Source organism: Oncorhynchus mykiss, chromosome 3 (genome assembly GCF_057628025.1).
Source record: "Oncorhynchus mykiss isolate SJ-2025 chromosome 3, ASM5762802v1, whole genome shotgun sequence".
NCBI classification, from domain to species: domain Eukaryota; kingdom Metazoa; phylum Chordata; class Actinopteri; order Salmoniformes; family Salmonidae; genus Oncorhynchus; species Oncorhynchus mykiss.
In genome coordinates, this window is record NC_143024.1 from 75,620,354 (window position 1) to 75,636,657 (window position 16,304).

The following is a 16,304-nucleotide window of genomic DNA, read 5'->3' on the forward strand; positions in this document are numbered from 1 at the left end:
CCTGCAGCAAAGCACCCCCACAACATGATGCTGCCACCCCCGTGCTTCACAGTTCGGATGGTGTTCTTCGGCTTGCAAACCTCTCCCTTTTTCCTCCAAACATAACAATGGTCATTATGGCCAAACGGTTCTATTTTTGTTACATCAGACCAGAGGACATTTCTCCAAAAAAATACGATCGTTGTCCCCATCTGCAGTTGCAAACCGTAGTCTGGCTTTTTTATGGCGGTTTTCGAACAGTAGCTTCTTCCTTGCTGAGCGGCCTTTCAGGTTATGTCGATATAGGACTCGTTTTACTGTGGATAGAAACTTTTGTACCGTTTCCTCCAGCATCTTCACAAGGTCCTTTGCTGTTGTTCTGGGATTGATTTGCACTTTTTGCACCAAAGTACGTTAATCTTTAGGAGACAGAGCACGTCTCCTTCCTGAGCGGTATGACGGCTGCGTGGTCCCATGGTGTTTATACTTGCGTACTATTGTTTGTACAGATGAACGTAGTACCTTCAGGCGTTTGCTCCCAAAGATAAACCAGACTTGTCTACACTTTGTTTTGGAGGTCTTTGCTGATTTCTTGATTTTACCATGATGTCAAGCAAAGATACACTGAGCTTGAAGGTAGGCCTTGAAATACATCCACAGGTACACCTCCAATTGACTCAAATTATGTTAATTAGCCTATCAGAAGCTTCTAAAGCCATGACATAATTTCCTGGAATTTTCCAAGCTGTTTAAAGGCACAGTCAACTTAGCGTATGTAAACTTCTAACCCACTGGAATTGTGATACAGTGAATAAGTGAAATAATCTGTCTGTAAATCATTTGTTGGAAAAATTACTTGATTCATGCACAAAGTAGATGTCCTAACCGACTTGCCAAAACTATAGTTTTTTAACAAGAAATTTGTGGAGTGGTTGAAAAACAAGTTTTAATGACTCCAACCTAACTGTATGTAAACTTCCGATTTCAACTCCAGTGTTGACCTACATAGAATGTTGACGATATCTTTGCAATTTCACTGACCTTACTACTACTTACAACACTGAGAAATCAATGGGTATGTGTGTGTGTGTGTGTGTTTTACAGTGTGTGTGTTTGTTTGTTTGTTTACAGTGTGTGTATATGTATATATGTATGTTTGTTTACAGTGTATGTGTATATATGTATATATGTGTGTTTGTTTACAGTGTATGTGTATATGTGTGTGCTTGTTTACAGTGTGTGTGTGTGTGTGTGTTTGTTTACAGTGTGTGTGTATGTATATATGTGTGTTTGTTTACAGTGTATGTGTATATATGTATATATGTGTGTTTGTTTACAGTGTATGTGTAAATGTGTGTGCTTGTTTACAGTGTGTGTGTGTGTGTTTGTTTGTTTACAGTGTGTGTGTATGTATATATATATATGTGTTTGTTTACAGTGTGTGTGTATACAGTGCCTTGCGAAAGTATTCGGCCCCCTTGAACTTTGCGACCTTTTGCCACATTTCAGGCTTCAAACATAAAGATATAAAACTGTATTTTTTTGTGAAGAATCAACAACAAGTGGGACACAATCATGAAGTGGAACGACATTTATTGGATATTTCAAACTTTTTTAACAAATCAAAAACTGAAAAATTGGGCGTGCAAAATTATTCAGCCCCCTTAAGTTAATACTTTGTAGCGCCACCTTTTGCTGCGATTACAGCTGTAAGTCGCTTGGGGTATGTCTCTATCAGTTTTGCACATCGAGAGACTGACATTTTTTGCCATTCCTCCTTGCAAAACAGCTCGAGCTCAGTGAGGTTGGATGGAGAGCATTTGTGAACAGCAGTTTTTAGGTCTTTCCACAGATTCTCGATTGGATTCAGGTCTGGACTTTGACTTGGCCATTCTAACACCTGGATATGTTTATTTTTGAACCATTCCATTGTAGATTTTGCTTTATGTTTTGGATCATTGTCTTGTTGGAAGACAAATCTCCGTCCCAGTCTCAGGTCTTTTGCAGACTCCATCAGGTTTTCTTCCAGAATGGTCCTGTATTTGGCTCCATCCATCTTCCCATAAATTTTAACCATCTTCCCTGTCCCTGCTGAAGAAAAGCAGACCCAAACCATGATGCTGCCACCACCATGTTTGACAGTGGGGATGGTGTTCAGCTGTGTTGCTTTTACGCCAAACAAAACGTTTTGCATTGTTGCCAAAAAGTTCAATTTTGGTTTCATCTGACCAGAGCACCTTCTTCCACATGTTTGGTGTGTCTCCCAGGTGGCTTGTGGCAAACTTTAAACTACACTTTTTATGGATATCTTTAAGAAATGGCTTTCTTCTTGCCACTCTTCCATAAAGGCCAGATTTGTGCAATATACGACTGATTGTTGTCCTATGGACAGAGTCTCCCACCTCAGCTGTAGATCTCTGCAGTTCATCCAGAGTGATCATGGGCCTCTTGGCTGCATCTCTGATCAGTCTTCTCCTTGTATGAGCTGAAAGTTTAGAGGGACGGCCAGGTCTTGGTAGATTTGCAGTGGTCTGATACTCCTTCCATTTCAATATTATTGCTTGCACAGTGCTCCTTGGGATGTGTAAAGCTTGGGAAATCTTTTTGTATCCAAATCCGGCTTTAAACTTCTTCACAACAGTATCTCGGACCTGCCTGGTGTGTTCCTTGTTCTTCATGATGCTCTCTGCGCTTTTGACGGACCTCTGAGACTATCACAGTGCAGGTGCATTTATACGGAGACTTGATTACACACAGGTGGATTGTATTTATCATCATTAGTCATTTAGGTCAACATTGGATCATTCAGAGACCCTCACTGAACTTCTGGAGAGAGTTTGCTGCATTGAAAGTAAAGGGGCTGAATAATTTTGCACGCCCAATTTTTCAGTTTTTGATTTGTTAAAAAAGTTTGAAATATCCAATAAATGTCGTTCCACTTCATGATTGTGTCCCACTTGTTGTTGATTCTTCACAAAAAAATACAGTTTTATATCTTTATGTTTGAAGCCTGAAATGTGGCAAAAGGTCGCAAAGTTCAAGGGGCCGAATACTTTCGCAAAGCACTGTGTGTGTATATATATATGTTTGTTTGTTTGTTTACAGTGTGTGTGTGTGTATGTATATATGTGTGTGTTTATGTTTACAGTGTGTGTGTGTGTGTATATATATATATGTGTGTGTTTGTTTACAGTGTATGTGTACATGTGTGTGTGCTTGTTTACAGTGTGTGTGTGTGTGTTTGTTTACAGTGTGTGTGTATGTATATGTGCTTGTTTACAGTGTGTGTGTATGTATATATGTGTGTTTGTTTACAGTGTGTGTATGTGTGTTTGTTTACAGTGTGTGTGTGTATATATATATATATATATATATATATATTTGCTTGTTTACAGTGTGTGTATGCGTGTTTGTTTACAGTGTGTGTGTGTGTGTGTGTGTGTATATATGTGTGTGTTTGTTTACAGTGTGTGTGTATGTGTATTTGTTTACAGTGTATGTGTATGTGTGTTTGTTTACAGTGTGTGTGTGTATGTATATATGTGTGTTTGTTTACAGTGTGTATGTGTATATATGTGTGTTTGTTTAAGGTGTGTGCATGTGTGTTTGTTTACAGTGTGTGTGTGTGTATGTATATATGTGTGTTTGTTTACAGTGTGTGTGCATATATATATATATATATATATATATATATATATATATATATATATATATGTGTGTTTGTTTACAGTGTGTGTGTATGTATATATGTGTGTTTGTTTACAGTGTGTATGTGTGTGTATATATATATATATATATATATATATATATATATATATATATATATATGTGTGTTTGTTTACAGTGTGTGTGTGTGTGTGTGTGTGTGTGTGTGCTTGTTTACAGTGTGTGTGTGTGTGTATATATATATATGTGTGTGTTTGTTTACAGTGTATGTGTACATGTGTGTGTGCTTGTTTACAGTGTGTGTGTGTGTGTGTTTGTTTACAGTGTGTGTGTATGTATATGTGCTTGTTTACAGTGTGTGTGTATGTATATATGTGTGTTTGTTTACAGTGTGTGTATGTGTGTTTGTTTACAGTGTGTGTGTGTATATATATATATATATATATATATATATATATATTTGCTTGTTTACAGTGTGTGTATGCGTGTTTGTTTACAGTGTGTGTGTGTGTGTGTGTGTGTATATATGTGTGTGTTTGTTTACAGTGTGTGTGTGTATGTGTATTTGTTTACAGTGTATGTGTATGTGTGTTTGTTTACAGTGTGTGTGTGTATGTATATATGTGTGTTTGTTTACAGTGTGTATGTGTATATATGTGTGTTTGTTTAAGGTGTGTGCATGTGTGTTTGTTTACAGTGTGTGTGCATATATATATATATATATATATATATATATATATATATATATATGTGTGTTTGTTTACAGTGTGTGTGTATGTATATATGTGTGTTTGTTTACAGTGTGTATGTGTGTATATATATATATATATATATATATATATATATGTGTGTGTTTGTTTACAGTGTGTGTGTGTGTGTGTGTGTGTGTGTGCTTGTTTACAGTGTGTGTGTGTGTATGTATATATATATATATATATGTGTGTGTGTGTTTGTTTACAGTGTCTGTGTATTTGTTTACAGTGTGTGTGTATGTATATATGTTTGTTTGTTTACAGTGTGTGTGTATGTGTATATATATATATATATATATATGTGTTTGTTTACAGTGTCTGTGTATTTGTTTACAGTGTGTGTGTATGTATATATGTTTGTTTGTTTACAGAGTGTGAGTGTTTGCTTGTTTACAGTGTGTGTGTTTGCTTGTTTACAGTGTATGTGTATGTGTGTTTGTTTACAGTGTGTGTGTACCTACCCATTGCGATAGCAGCCAGTTTATTCTTCTCCTCAGGGCTGAGTTGTAACATGGTGTGTATGACAGGGAGTAGAGCCTGTCTCTCGCTGCCTGACTGCAGGAAGATGAACTGTAAAAGGACATTCTTCAGATACTCCAGGTTGGCTACACTCTTCTCTCTCTCATGGTTACGCTCCAGACGACGCACTTCAGACTTCAACAGCTACAGAAGAACGAACAAGTACACAAAGAAACAAGAATGAATGTGTGAGCACTGTATATGTACGTTTTCAGGGCAGAGCCCCACCTGTTTTGAGCCCCACATTTTTAGCAACAATGTTTTGCATGTTATTTTGGCATTAATATGTGTCACATATCAGTTTGCCAATAATGTAAAAAAAAAAAAAAAAAAATATATATATATATATATATCGCTGAGTTAATAAAGCCGCATACAAACATGGTCTCTTTTTTTGTTTTGAGTAAAGCAGCTCCAAATACAGGTGTTTCAGGCTAGCTCAGTGCTTTCTGTGGCGGTGGTGCAAGCCAGCAGAAAATACGGATTGAGCCGTATTTGAGCAGTGATTGGCTCAGTGTTCTGTCACTCATGGGGACACTACGTCTCCACTAAGTAGAACTAGAAAATTGGGTGCTGCCATAGAGTTACATTAGAAGTGTCCATCCGAGAAGGATCAAGGTTATAGGCCACAGATAAAATTACATCAAATCACATTATATCTACAGTAGCATTGATTGCCCTGATCATGTCACCATCATACTTTCAAAATCTTAGCTAGCAGTCATCATCATGAATCAAGTCGACAATCTACTGGCAAATCCTTTTTAATCCTCGTCATATGAAGATAAATAATGAAGAGAAATTTGAGATAAAACGTCTCAGTGCTCATCGGCCATTGGACATAAACATTACACAACAAGTTGGAAATTGCAAATTCAACAATGAGTGGATTGGAAGGAATCAGTGAGGCTAACTGCAAGCATTGCAAATCAATCATTGGCCTGCTATTCAGTGGAGTGGCTGTGTGGTCCAAAGTATAAGATTATGGGTATTTTTTCAGAGTTTAAAATGATAAACATTCAACATTGACCATGCTGTCAGTGAAGCATGATGTGCCGTGCTCAAAACAACTGTTAACACAGAACTGCAAAATCTGAGATCAAGACAACTGGGAACTCGGAAAAAAATGAGCTACGACTGGGAAAATACGCTTTGAACTTTCATCCAATTCGGAACGTGGGCCTCTTTCTAGAGCTACGACCTGAAGATCACGGACGTCATCATGATTCAACCCCCCCCCCCCCCCCCCCCATGTTCTTAATGTCACTGTACATTTCAAAAGTGGTGAACAAATAGTTATATTGACTACGTCCGTCCTAGCTCACTCATTAATGTCTTTATCCAAATGATTGGATTCAAGATTAATAAGTTAAAATCACCACTGTCTGAAAGTGGGACAGCATCTGTGAAAGAGAGCATATCTGTTTCATCAGTACTGTGTGTGTGTGTACGTACATTAACCTGTTCCATCAGAACAGCGTTAGTAGCTTCGGTCTCATGCAGTAGACTGTTCATGTGTTCCATACTGCGTGTAGCTGTGGTCAACTTCTGATTCAACTCCTCTTTAGTCGGCTCCACCTGCCACACAAACGGCTCTGCAACCAGTCACACAAACAAAATGGTCCTTTAGCAGACAGTTGTATTCGAAGACAGTTCACAGTATATAAAAAAAGTATCCCTTGTGGGAATCAATCCAACAACTCCGTAGCCTTTGGAGACATGCATGTATACACACGTACCCTGTTTGGGGTCTGGGGAGGTGAGTAGTTGCTCCAGTGAGGGTAGGTATGTGGATGACAGGGACTCTGTCTCGGAGGTCTCCATGCCCTCCCCCTCCTCTCTAGCCATGGACTGGAGATCACCGAGGCCCAGCCCCCCCGTTCCCCCCTGGTCCACGGGCCGGCGGTCCACCGCTGACTTACGACTGGTCTGGACTGGAGCTGGACCTGGAGGGAGACAACACATATCATACAGTCATGCGGGGCAGAGAGCAACAATGTCATTCCATATTTCACAAGTGTGAAATCCAGAAGTGTAGAAGACCGGGGGATACATTTATAAACAGACAAAAAAATTTTTTTTAAAGGTGCTGAAAAAGAGCAGATTCCACAGGTAGGTGTGTTTGAGTGTGTGTGTGAGAGACAGAGGCAGAGAAATGGCAGGTGCTGGTGGGCAGACAGTGTCTGATTGATGGACAGAGCATGAGAAACCTGTGGGTAGAACCACCTGCAGCCTACCTTGCCCTTCACACCATAGAGAACACACACAGCTTTGTCTTACTATACTTGTTAGGACTTTTTGGGGACCAACAATTGATTCCCATTAAAAATCCTATTTTCCCTAAACCTAAAAATAGCTTTTTTACAAGTCAGGATCGGCAAAATGTCCTCACTTCTTTTAATTTTAGTTGGTTTACTTTTCTGGTGAGGACTTCTGGTACTCACAAGTATAGTAAAATGTGCCCACACACACACAGTCTCTGGAACCTTTTGACTATAATCTGTACTTTCAGATTCAATCAAATCTAGAACATTTTACAGTTCAGATGAAGGGAGACAAGGAGAGGAAGCTTTTTATGACTATAGGAAGGCATCCAGCCCTGCTGTCTCCAGAAGTACTGCTTGGCCCAACTCTGTGTGTTAGGGTGGCACTAATGACCAGGTTCTCCAGATGCCAGTGTGCTAGTGCCACCCAGAGGGGTGGGCAGAGCAGAGCTGGTTAAGGCTGGATGGGCTCTCTGTACCCTTCACACTAACTAACACCTGGCTAGGCTGCTGAGATGAAGTGTGTACCATCTTTACACAGCTGCACTACAACACTGGATGAGTAAGATGAAAAGACAGACCGCGGGAGGGAGGGGGAGGGAGCGAGACAAAAATAGAGTGCATGTGTTTACTCTAAGTGGCTCCAGAGAGCAGGTGTATGGGAGGTGATATATTATCGCTATCAGCTCTGCTCTCTCATACTCAACTCATAACTAGGGCTGTTACGGTGACAGTATTAGTGCCACACCGGAGGTCACGAGTCATGACGGCAGTCAAATTCTATGTGACCGTTTAGTCATGGTAATTAGGCTTCTCCAAGCTCTGATGCTGCTGATGGTCATTAGAAGCCTACCAAACTTTCTAACTGCCTGGTAATAGGCACTCTAAATGTATTTGAAAATCTAATCAAAACACTTCATGAGAGCCCATGAGCTCATGTTGCGCAACATTTCTATAGGCTATGCATTTGCTTGATAAAAAAACAGTTTTGATGGCCTCTATTAAAGTGAGGAGCATCCCATCAGCTTACTATATTTATTTATCAACTTTCCTAATATTAAGCACAATGCTTCACTTTACAACAGCAGTATAGCCTACCTGGCTGGCACATGAACCACGGGAAAAGTGTCCTCCAGTTGTTATTTAAGTGCACAGATGTCGTTTTATTTTTTGTTATTTTTAAATAATCATGCCCCTGTTCCCGAGACTGGTGCATGATAATGGTCCATTCTAAATCAAAACAAATTCCACACATATATTATTTAGTATATGTAAAGACAACACTAACTGAAGAATAGTCTGATGGGTGACAATTTTAGTGAATGATGTATTATCACTTGTGAATGATGCCCAGCTTGTGCAGTAAGGAAAAAAACAGCGCATGCCTTTTTTTTGCGACGTTTTCAAATCATAGTCACACACCTCATGTAGCCTAGCCCATAGACCTATAGTATACGTTTTGATAAGGTTTGTATCACACCTCATGTAGCCTAGCCCATAGACCTATAGTATACGTTTTGATAAGGTTTGTATCACACCTCATGTAGCCTAGCCCATAGACCTATAGTATACGTTTTGATAAGGTTTGTATCACAACTAAAGTGGCCAAATAACTTCTTAAAATGAAAGACATTCATCTGATTTCTAATGGTGTAGAGCTTAACTGGCATACATAGGTTGCAGGTGAGTTTCAAGTTTGGGGAAGACAATTTTCACCATAAACACACACCTTTATAATAAAGCAGCGCATGCCTTAAAAAAAAAACGACTCCGAAAAAGAGGGAAACGAGGCGGTCTTCTGGTCAGACTCCGGAGTCGGGAGTCGGGAGTCGGTGCACGGTGTGTGCACCATTCCCTAGCATTCTTCTTGCCAATGTCCAGTCTCTTGACAACAAGGTTGATGAAATCCGAGCAAGGGTAGCATTCCAGAGGGACATCAGAGACTAAGGTTCTTTGCTTCACGGAAACGTGGCTTACTGGAGAGACGCTATCCGAGGCGGTGCAGCCAACAGGTTTCTCCACGCATCGCGCAGACAGAAACAAACATCTTTCTGGTAAGAAGAGGGGCGGGGGCGTATGCCTTATGACTAACGTGACATGGTGTGATGAAAGAAACATACAGGAACTCAAATCCTTCTGTTCACCTGATTTAGAATTCCTCACAATCAAATGTAGACCGCATTATCTACCAAGAGCATTCTCTTCGATTATAATCACAGCCGTATATACCCCCCCCCAAGCAGACACATCGTTGGCTCTGATTGAACTTTATTTGACTCTTTGCAAACTGGAAACCATTTATCCGGAGGCTGCATTCATTGTAGCTGGGGATTTTAACAAGGCTAATCTGAAAACAAGACTCCCTAAATTTTATCAGCATATCGATTGCGCAACCAGGGGTGGAAAGACCTTGGATCATTGTTACTCTAACTTCCGCGACACATATAAGGCCCTGCCCCGCCCCCCTTTCGGAAAAGCTGACCACGACTCCATTTTGTTGATCCCTGCCTACAGACAGAAACTAAAACAAGAGGCTCCCACGCTGAGGTCTGTCCAACGCTGGTCCGACCAAGCTGACTCCACACTCCAAGACTGCTTCCATCACGTGGACTGGGACATGTTTCGTATTGCGTCAGACAACAACATTGACGAATACGCTGATTCGGTGTGCGAGTTCATTAGAACGTGCGTTGAAGATGTCGTTCCCATAGCAACGATTAAAACATTCCCTAACCAGAAACCGTGGATTGATGGCAGCATTCGCGTGAAACTGAAAGCGCGAACCACTGCTTTTAATCAGGGCAAGGTGTCTGGTAACATGACCGAATACAAACAGTGCAGCTATTCCCTCCGCAAGGCTATCAAACAAGCTAAGCGTCAGTACAGAGACAAAGTAGAATCTCAATTCAACGGCTCAGACACAAGAGGCATGTGGCAGGGTCTACAGTCAATCACGGACTACAGGAAGAAATCCAGCCCAGTCACGGACCAGGATGTCCTGCTCCCAGGCAGACTAAATAACTTTTTTGCCCGCTTTGAGGACAATACAGTGCCACTGACACGGCCTGCAACGAAAACATGCAGACTCTCCTTCACTGCAGCCGAGGTGAGTAAGACATTTAAACGTGTTAACCCTCGCAAGGCTGCAGGCCCAGACGGCATCCCCAGCCGCGCCCTCAGAGCATGCGCAGACCAGCTGGCTGGTGTGTTTACGGACATATTCAATTAATCCCTATACCAGTCTGCTGTTCCCACATGCTTCAAGAGGGCCACCGTTGTTCCTGTTCCCAAGAAAGCTAAGGTAACTGAGCTAAACGACTACCGCCCCGTAGCACTCACTTCCGTCATCATGAAGTGCTTTGAGAGACTAGTCAAGGACCATATCACCTCCACCCTACCTGACACCCTAGACCCACTCCAATTTGCTTACCGCCCAAATAGGTCCACAGACGATGCAATCTCAACCACACTGCACACTGCCCTAACGCATCTGGACAAGAGGAATACCTATGTGAGAATGCTGTTCATCGACTACGGCTCGGCATTTAACACCATAGTGCCTTCCAAGCTCATCATCAAGCTTGAGACCCTGGGTCTCGACCCCGCCCTGTGCAACTGGGTACTGGACTTCTTGACGGGCCGCCCCCAGGTGGTGAGGGTAGGTAACAACATTTCCACCCCTCTGATCCTCAACACTGGGGCCCCACAAGGGTGCGTTCTGAGCCCTCTCCTGTACTCCCTGTTCACCCACGACTGCGTGGCCATGCACGCCTCTAACTCAATCATCAAGTTTGCGGACGACACAACAGTGGTAGGCTTGATTACCAACAACGACGAGACGGCCTACAGGGAGGAGGTGAGGGCCCTCGGAGTGTGGTGTCAGGAAAATAACCTCACACTCAACGTCAACAAAACTAAGGAGATGATTGTGGACTTCAGGAAACAGCAGAGGGAACACCCCCCTATCCACATCGATGGAACAGTAGTGGAGAGGGTAGTAAGTTTTAAGTTCCTCGGCGTACACATCACAGACAAACTGAATTGGTCCACCCACACAGACAGCATCGTGAAGAAGGCGCAGCAGCGCCTCTTCAACCTCAGGAGGCTGAAGAAATTTGGCTTGTCACCAAAAGCACTCACAAACTTCTACAGATGCACAATCGAGAGCATCCTGGCGGGCTGTATCACTGCCTGGTACGGCAACTGCTCCGCCCTCAACCGTAAGGCTCTCCAGAGGGTAGTGAGGTCTGCACAACGCATCACCGGGGGCAATCTACCTGCCCTCCAGGACACCTACACCACCCGATGTCACAGGAAGGCCATAAAGATCATCAAGGACATCAACCACCCGAGCCACTGCCTGTTCACCCCGCTATCATCCAGAAGGCCAGGTCAGTACAGGTGCATCAAAGCTGGGACCGAGAGACTGAAAAACAGCTTCTATCTCAAGGCCATCAGACTGTTAAACAGCCACCACTAACATTGAGTGGCTGCTGCCAACACACTGACACTGACTCAACTCCAGCCACTTTAATAATGGGAATTGATGGGAAATGATGTAAATATATCACTAGCCACTTTAAACAATGCTACCTTATATAATGTTACTTACCCTACATTATTCATCTCATATGCATACGTATATACTGTACTCTATATCATCGACTGTATCCTTATGTAATACATGTATCACTAGCCACTTTAACTATGCCACTTTGTTTACATACTCATCTCATATGTATATACTGTACTCGATACCATCTACTGTATCTTGCCTATGCTGCTCTGTACCATCACTCATTCATATATCCTTATGTACATATTCTTTATCCCCTCACACTGTGTACAAGACAGTAGTTTTGGAATTGTTAGTTAGATTACTTGTTGGTTATTACTGCATTGTCGGAACTAGAAGCACAAGCATTTCGCTACACTCGCATTAACATCTGCTAACCATGTGTATGTGACAAATAAAATTTGATTTGATTTGATGCACTACATGCATAACTGCATTTGCAGTCACTTAAGTACAGTGCAAATGCAATCGAAAATCACAAACAATCAAAGCAGTCCATTATACTTTTAAAACTGACCTCACAGTGATGATCAATTTGAAGAAAGAAGTTCAACAGCAGGTTGAAACAATGTAAACGAAATGGACAGAGCTTTCTAAGGTGATGATTCATTCAGAACACCCATATGCATATTAGAGCACATGCATAGGCTCCCCAGAAAACACTTAATTAAAATGATGATTGTGCCATTATACAATACATAGCCTACCGCATATTACGCATGGCAGAAAAACATAAAACTAAACTGATTTAAGATGTCTTTGATACATAATTGGTCTAGCCTTTGAGTGAGGACTGTATAATTATGCATATTGGATGGACTGGTTACCTTATGCTACGCTCCAACATGTCAACGCATGAGTCTGGGAGAGAACATATAACCCTAGGGGTTGCTGTTGATTCATTGTGCAGGACGGCTTACAATTAGTTAGCCTACAATTAGTCAATTTGTATTTGAAAAGCCGAGTAATAGGGATTTATTTTATATTTTCATAATTAATTGGGTAACACATGATCTTTAGCTATAATGAATATCCCATCTCCTCCTTTCCTTTATTCCTTTCTGCAACATGCAGAGGGGCTGTCAACAGTTTAGTTGCAAAAACATGTTACTATCGATGTTCCTGAACAGATTTCACTTGGTTTCCCAAAGTAAGCACTGGGTAGCTGCAGGAACAAGGCTGGAGAGCCCATTGCATACAGAGTTTGCGTGGAATAGCAGTGAGAGCATCCTCCGACTCCTCAAACGGTGGTTAATGTGTGGAGTGAAGTCAGTGTTTTTGTATTTATTTGTCAGCTGCTCATATTAAATCAAATCAAATTTTATTTGTCACATACACATGGTTAGCAGATGTTAATGCGAGTGTAGCGAAATGCTTGTGCTTCTAGTTCCGACAATGCAGTAATAACCAACAAGTAATCTAGCTAACAATTCCAAAACTACTACCTTATAGACACAAGTGTAAGGGGATAAAGAATATGTACATAAAGATATATGAATGAGTGATGGTACAGAGCGGCATAGGCAAGATACAGTAGATGGTATTGAGTGCAGTATATACATATGAGATTAGTATGTAAACAAAGTGGCATAGTTAAAGTTAAAGTGGCTAGTGATACATGTATTACATAAAGATGCAGTAGATGATATAGAGTACAGTATATACATATGAGATGAATAATGTAGGGTATGTAACATTATATTAGGTAGCATTGTTTAAAGTGGCTAGTGATATATTTTACATCATTTCCCATCAATTCCCATTATTAAAGTGGCTGGAGTTGAGTCAGTGTGTTGGCAGCAGCCACTCAATGTTAGTGGTGGCTGTTTAACAGTCTGATGGCCTTGAGATAGAAGCTGTTTTTCAGTCTCTCGGTCCCAGCTTTGATGCACCTGTACTGACCTCGCCTTCTGGATGATAGCGGGGTGAACAGGCAGTGGCTCGGGTGGTGGTTGTCCTTGATGATCTTTATGGCCTTCCTGTGACATCGGGTGGTGTACGTGTCCTGGAGGGCAGGTAGTTTGCCCCCGGTGATGCGTTGTGCAGACCTCACTACCCTCTGGAGAGCCTTACGGTTGTGGGCGGAGCAGTTGCCGTACCAGGCGGTGATACAGCCCGACAGGATGCTCTCGATTGTGCATCTGTAGAAGTTTGTGAGTGCTTTAGGTGACAAGCCGAATTTCTTCAGCCTCCTGAGGTTGAAGAGGCGCTGCTGCGCCTTCTTCACGATGCTGTCTGTGTGGGTGGACCAATTCAGTTTGTCTGTGATGTGTACGCTGAGGAACTTAAAACTTACTACCCTCTCCACTACTGTTCCATCGATGTGGATAGGGGGGTGTTCCCTCTGCTGTTTCCTGAAGTCCACAATCATCTCCTTAGTTTTGTTGACGTTGAGTGTGAGGTTATTTTCCTGACACCACACTCCGAGGGCCCTCACCTCCTCCCTGTAGGCCGTCTCGTCGTTGTTGGTAATCAAGCCTACCACTGTTGTGTCGTCCGCAAACTTGATGATTGAGTTAGAGGCGTGCATGGCCACGCAGTCGTGGGTGAACAGGGAGTACAGGAGAGGGCTCAGAACGCACCCTTGTGGGGCCCCAGTGTTGAGGATCAGAGGGGTGGAAATGTTGTTACCTACCCTCACCACCTGGGGGCGGCCCGTCAAGAAGTCCAGTACCCAGTTGCACAGGGCGGGGTCGAGACCCAGGGTCTCAAGCTTGATGACGAGCTTGGAGGGCACTATGGTGTTAAATGCCGAGCCGTAGTCGATGAACAGCATTCTCACATAGGTATTCCTCTTGTCCAGATGGGTTAGGGCAGTGTGCAGTGTGGTTGAGATTGCATCGTCTGTGGACCTATTTGGGCGGTAAGCAAATTGGAGTGGGTCTAGGGTGTCAGGTAGGGTGGAGGTGATATGGTCCTTGGCTAGTCTCTCAAAGCACTTCATGATGACGGAAGTGAGTGCTACAGGGCGGTAGTCGTTTAGCTTAGTTACCTTAGCTTTCTTGGGAACAGGAACAATGGTGGCCCTCTTGAAGCATGTGGGAACAACAGACTGGGATAGGGATTGATTGAATATGTCCGTAAACACACCAGCCAGCTGGTCTGCGCATGCTCTGAGGGCGCGGCTGGGGATGCCGTCTGGGCCTGCAGCCTTGCGAGGGTTGACACGTTTAAATGTTTTCCTCACGTCGGCTGCAGTGAAGGAGAGTCCGCATGTTTTAGTTGCGGGCAGTGTCAGTGGCACTGTATTGTCCTCAAAGCGGGCAAAACAGTTATTTAGTCTGCCTGGGAGCAAGACATCCTGGTCCGTGACTGGGCTGGTTTTCTTTTTGTAATCCGTGATTGACTGTAGACCCTGCCACATGCCTCTTGTGTCTGAGCCGTTGAATTGAGATTCTACTTTGTCTCTATACTGACGCTTAGCTTGTTTGATTGCCTTGCGGAGGGAATAGTTACACTGTTTGTATTCGGTCATGTTTCCGGTCACCTTGCCCTGATTAAAAGCAGTGGTTCGCGCTTTCAGTTTCACGCGAATGCTGCCATCAATCCACGGTTTCTGGTTTGGGAATGTTTTAATCGTTGCTATGGGAACGACATCTTCAACGCACGTTCTAATGAACTTGTTCACCGAATCAACGTATTCGTCAATGTTGTTGTCTGACACAATACGAAACATATCCCAGTCCACGTGATGGAAGCAGTCTTGGAGTGTGGAATCAGATTGGTCGGACCAGCGTTGAACAGACCTCAGCGCGGGAGCTTCTTGTTTTAGTTTCTGTCTGTAGGCAGGGATCAACAAAATGGAGTCGTGGTCAGCTTTTCCAAAAGGAGGGCGGGGCAGGGCCTTATATGCGTCGCGGAAGTTAGAATAGCAGTGATCCAAGGTTTTTCCAGCCCTGGTTGCGCAATCGATATGCTGATAAAATTTGTTTTCAGATTAGCCTTGTTAAAATCCCCAGCTACAATGAATGCAGCCTCCGGATAAATGGATTCCAGTTTGCAAAGAGTCAAATAAAGTTCGTTCAGAGCCATCGATGTGTCTGCTTGGGGGGGAATATGTACGGCTGTGATTATAATCGAAGAGAATTCCCTTGGTAGATAATGCGGTCGACATTTGATTGTGAGGAATTCTAAATCAGGTGAACAGAAGGACTTGAGTACCTGTATGGTGTTATGATCACACCACGTCACGGTAACCATGAAGCATACGCCCCCGCCCCTCTTCTTACCAGAAAGATGTTTGTTTCTGTCTGCGTGATGCGTGGAGAAACCAGCTGCCTGCACCGACTCCGATAGCGTCTCTCCAGTGAGCCATGTTTCTGTGACGCAAAGAACATGTCCCTCTGGAATGCTACCCTTGCTCGGATTTCATCAACCTTGTTGTCAAGAGACTGGACATTGGCGAGAAGAATGCTAGGGAGTGGTGCACGATGTGCCCGTCTCCGGAGTCTGACCAGAAGACCGCTCCGTTTCCCCCTTTTATGAAGTCGTTTTTTTGGGTCGCCGGCTGGGATCCATTCCGTTGTCCTGGGTGAAAGGCAGAACACA

At 42.8% G+C, this 16,304-nt stretch overlaps 1 protein-coding gene across 4 annotated transcripts in view; it reads right to left on the reverse strand.

The window, feature by feature from the left end:
- LOC110520377 (GRIP and coiled-coil domain-containing protein 2) overlaps nucleotides 1–16,304 on the reverse strand; it is a 42,708-nt gene that overhangs the window by 3,048 nt on the left and 23,356 nt on the right. For all 4 annotated transcript variants that reach the window (XM_036974904.2, XM_021597654.3, XM_021597655.3 and 1 more), the window contains exons 21-23: nucleotides 6,656–6,862; nucleotides 6,372–6,511; nucleotides 4,859–5,060 (exon numbers count right to left, since the gene is read on the reverse strand). In XM_036974904.2, coding sequence (XP_036830799.1) covers nucleotides 4,859–5,060; nucleotides 6,372–6,511; nucleotides 6,656–6,862 — 549 coding nt within the window. The remainder of the gene's footprint in view (nucleotides 1–4,858; nucleotides 5,061–6,371; nucleotides 6,512–6,655; nucleotides 6,863–16,304) is intronic.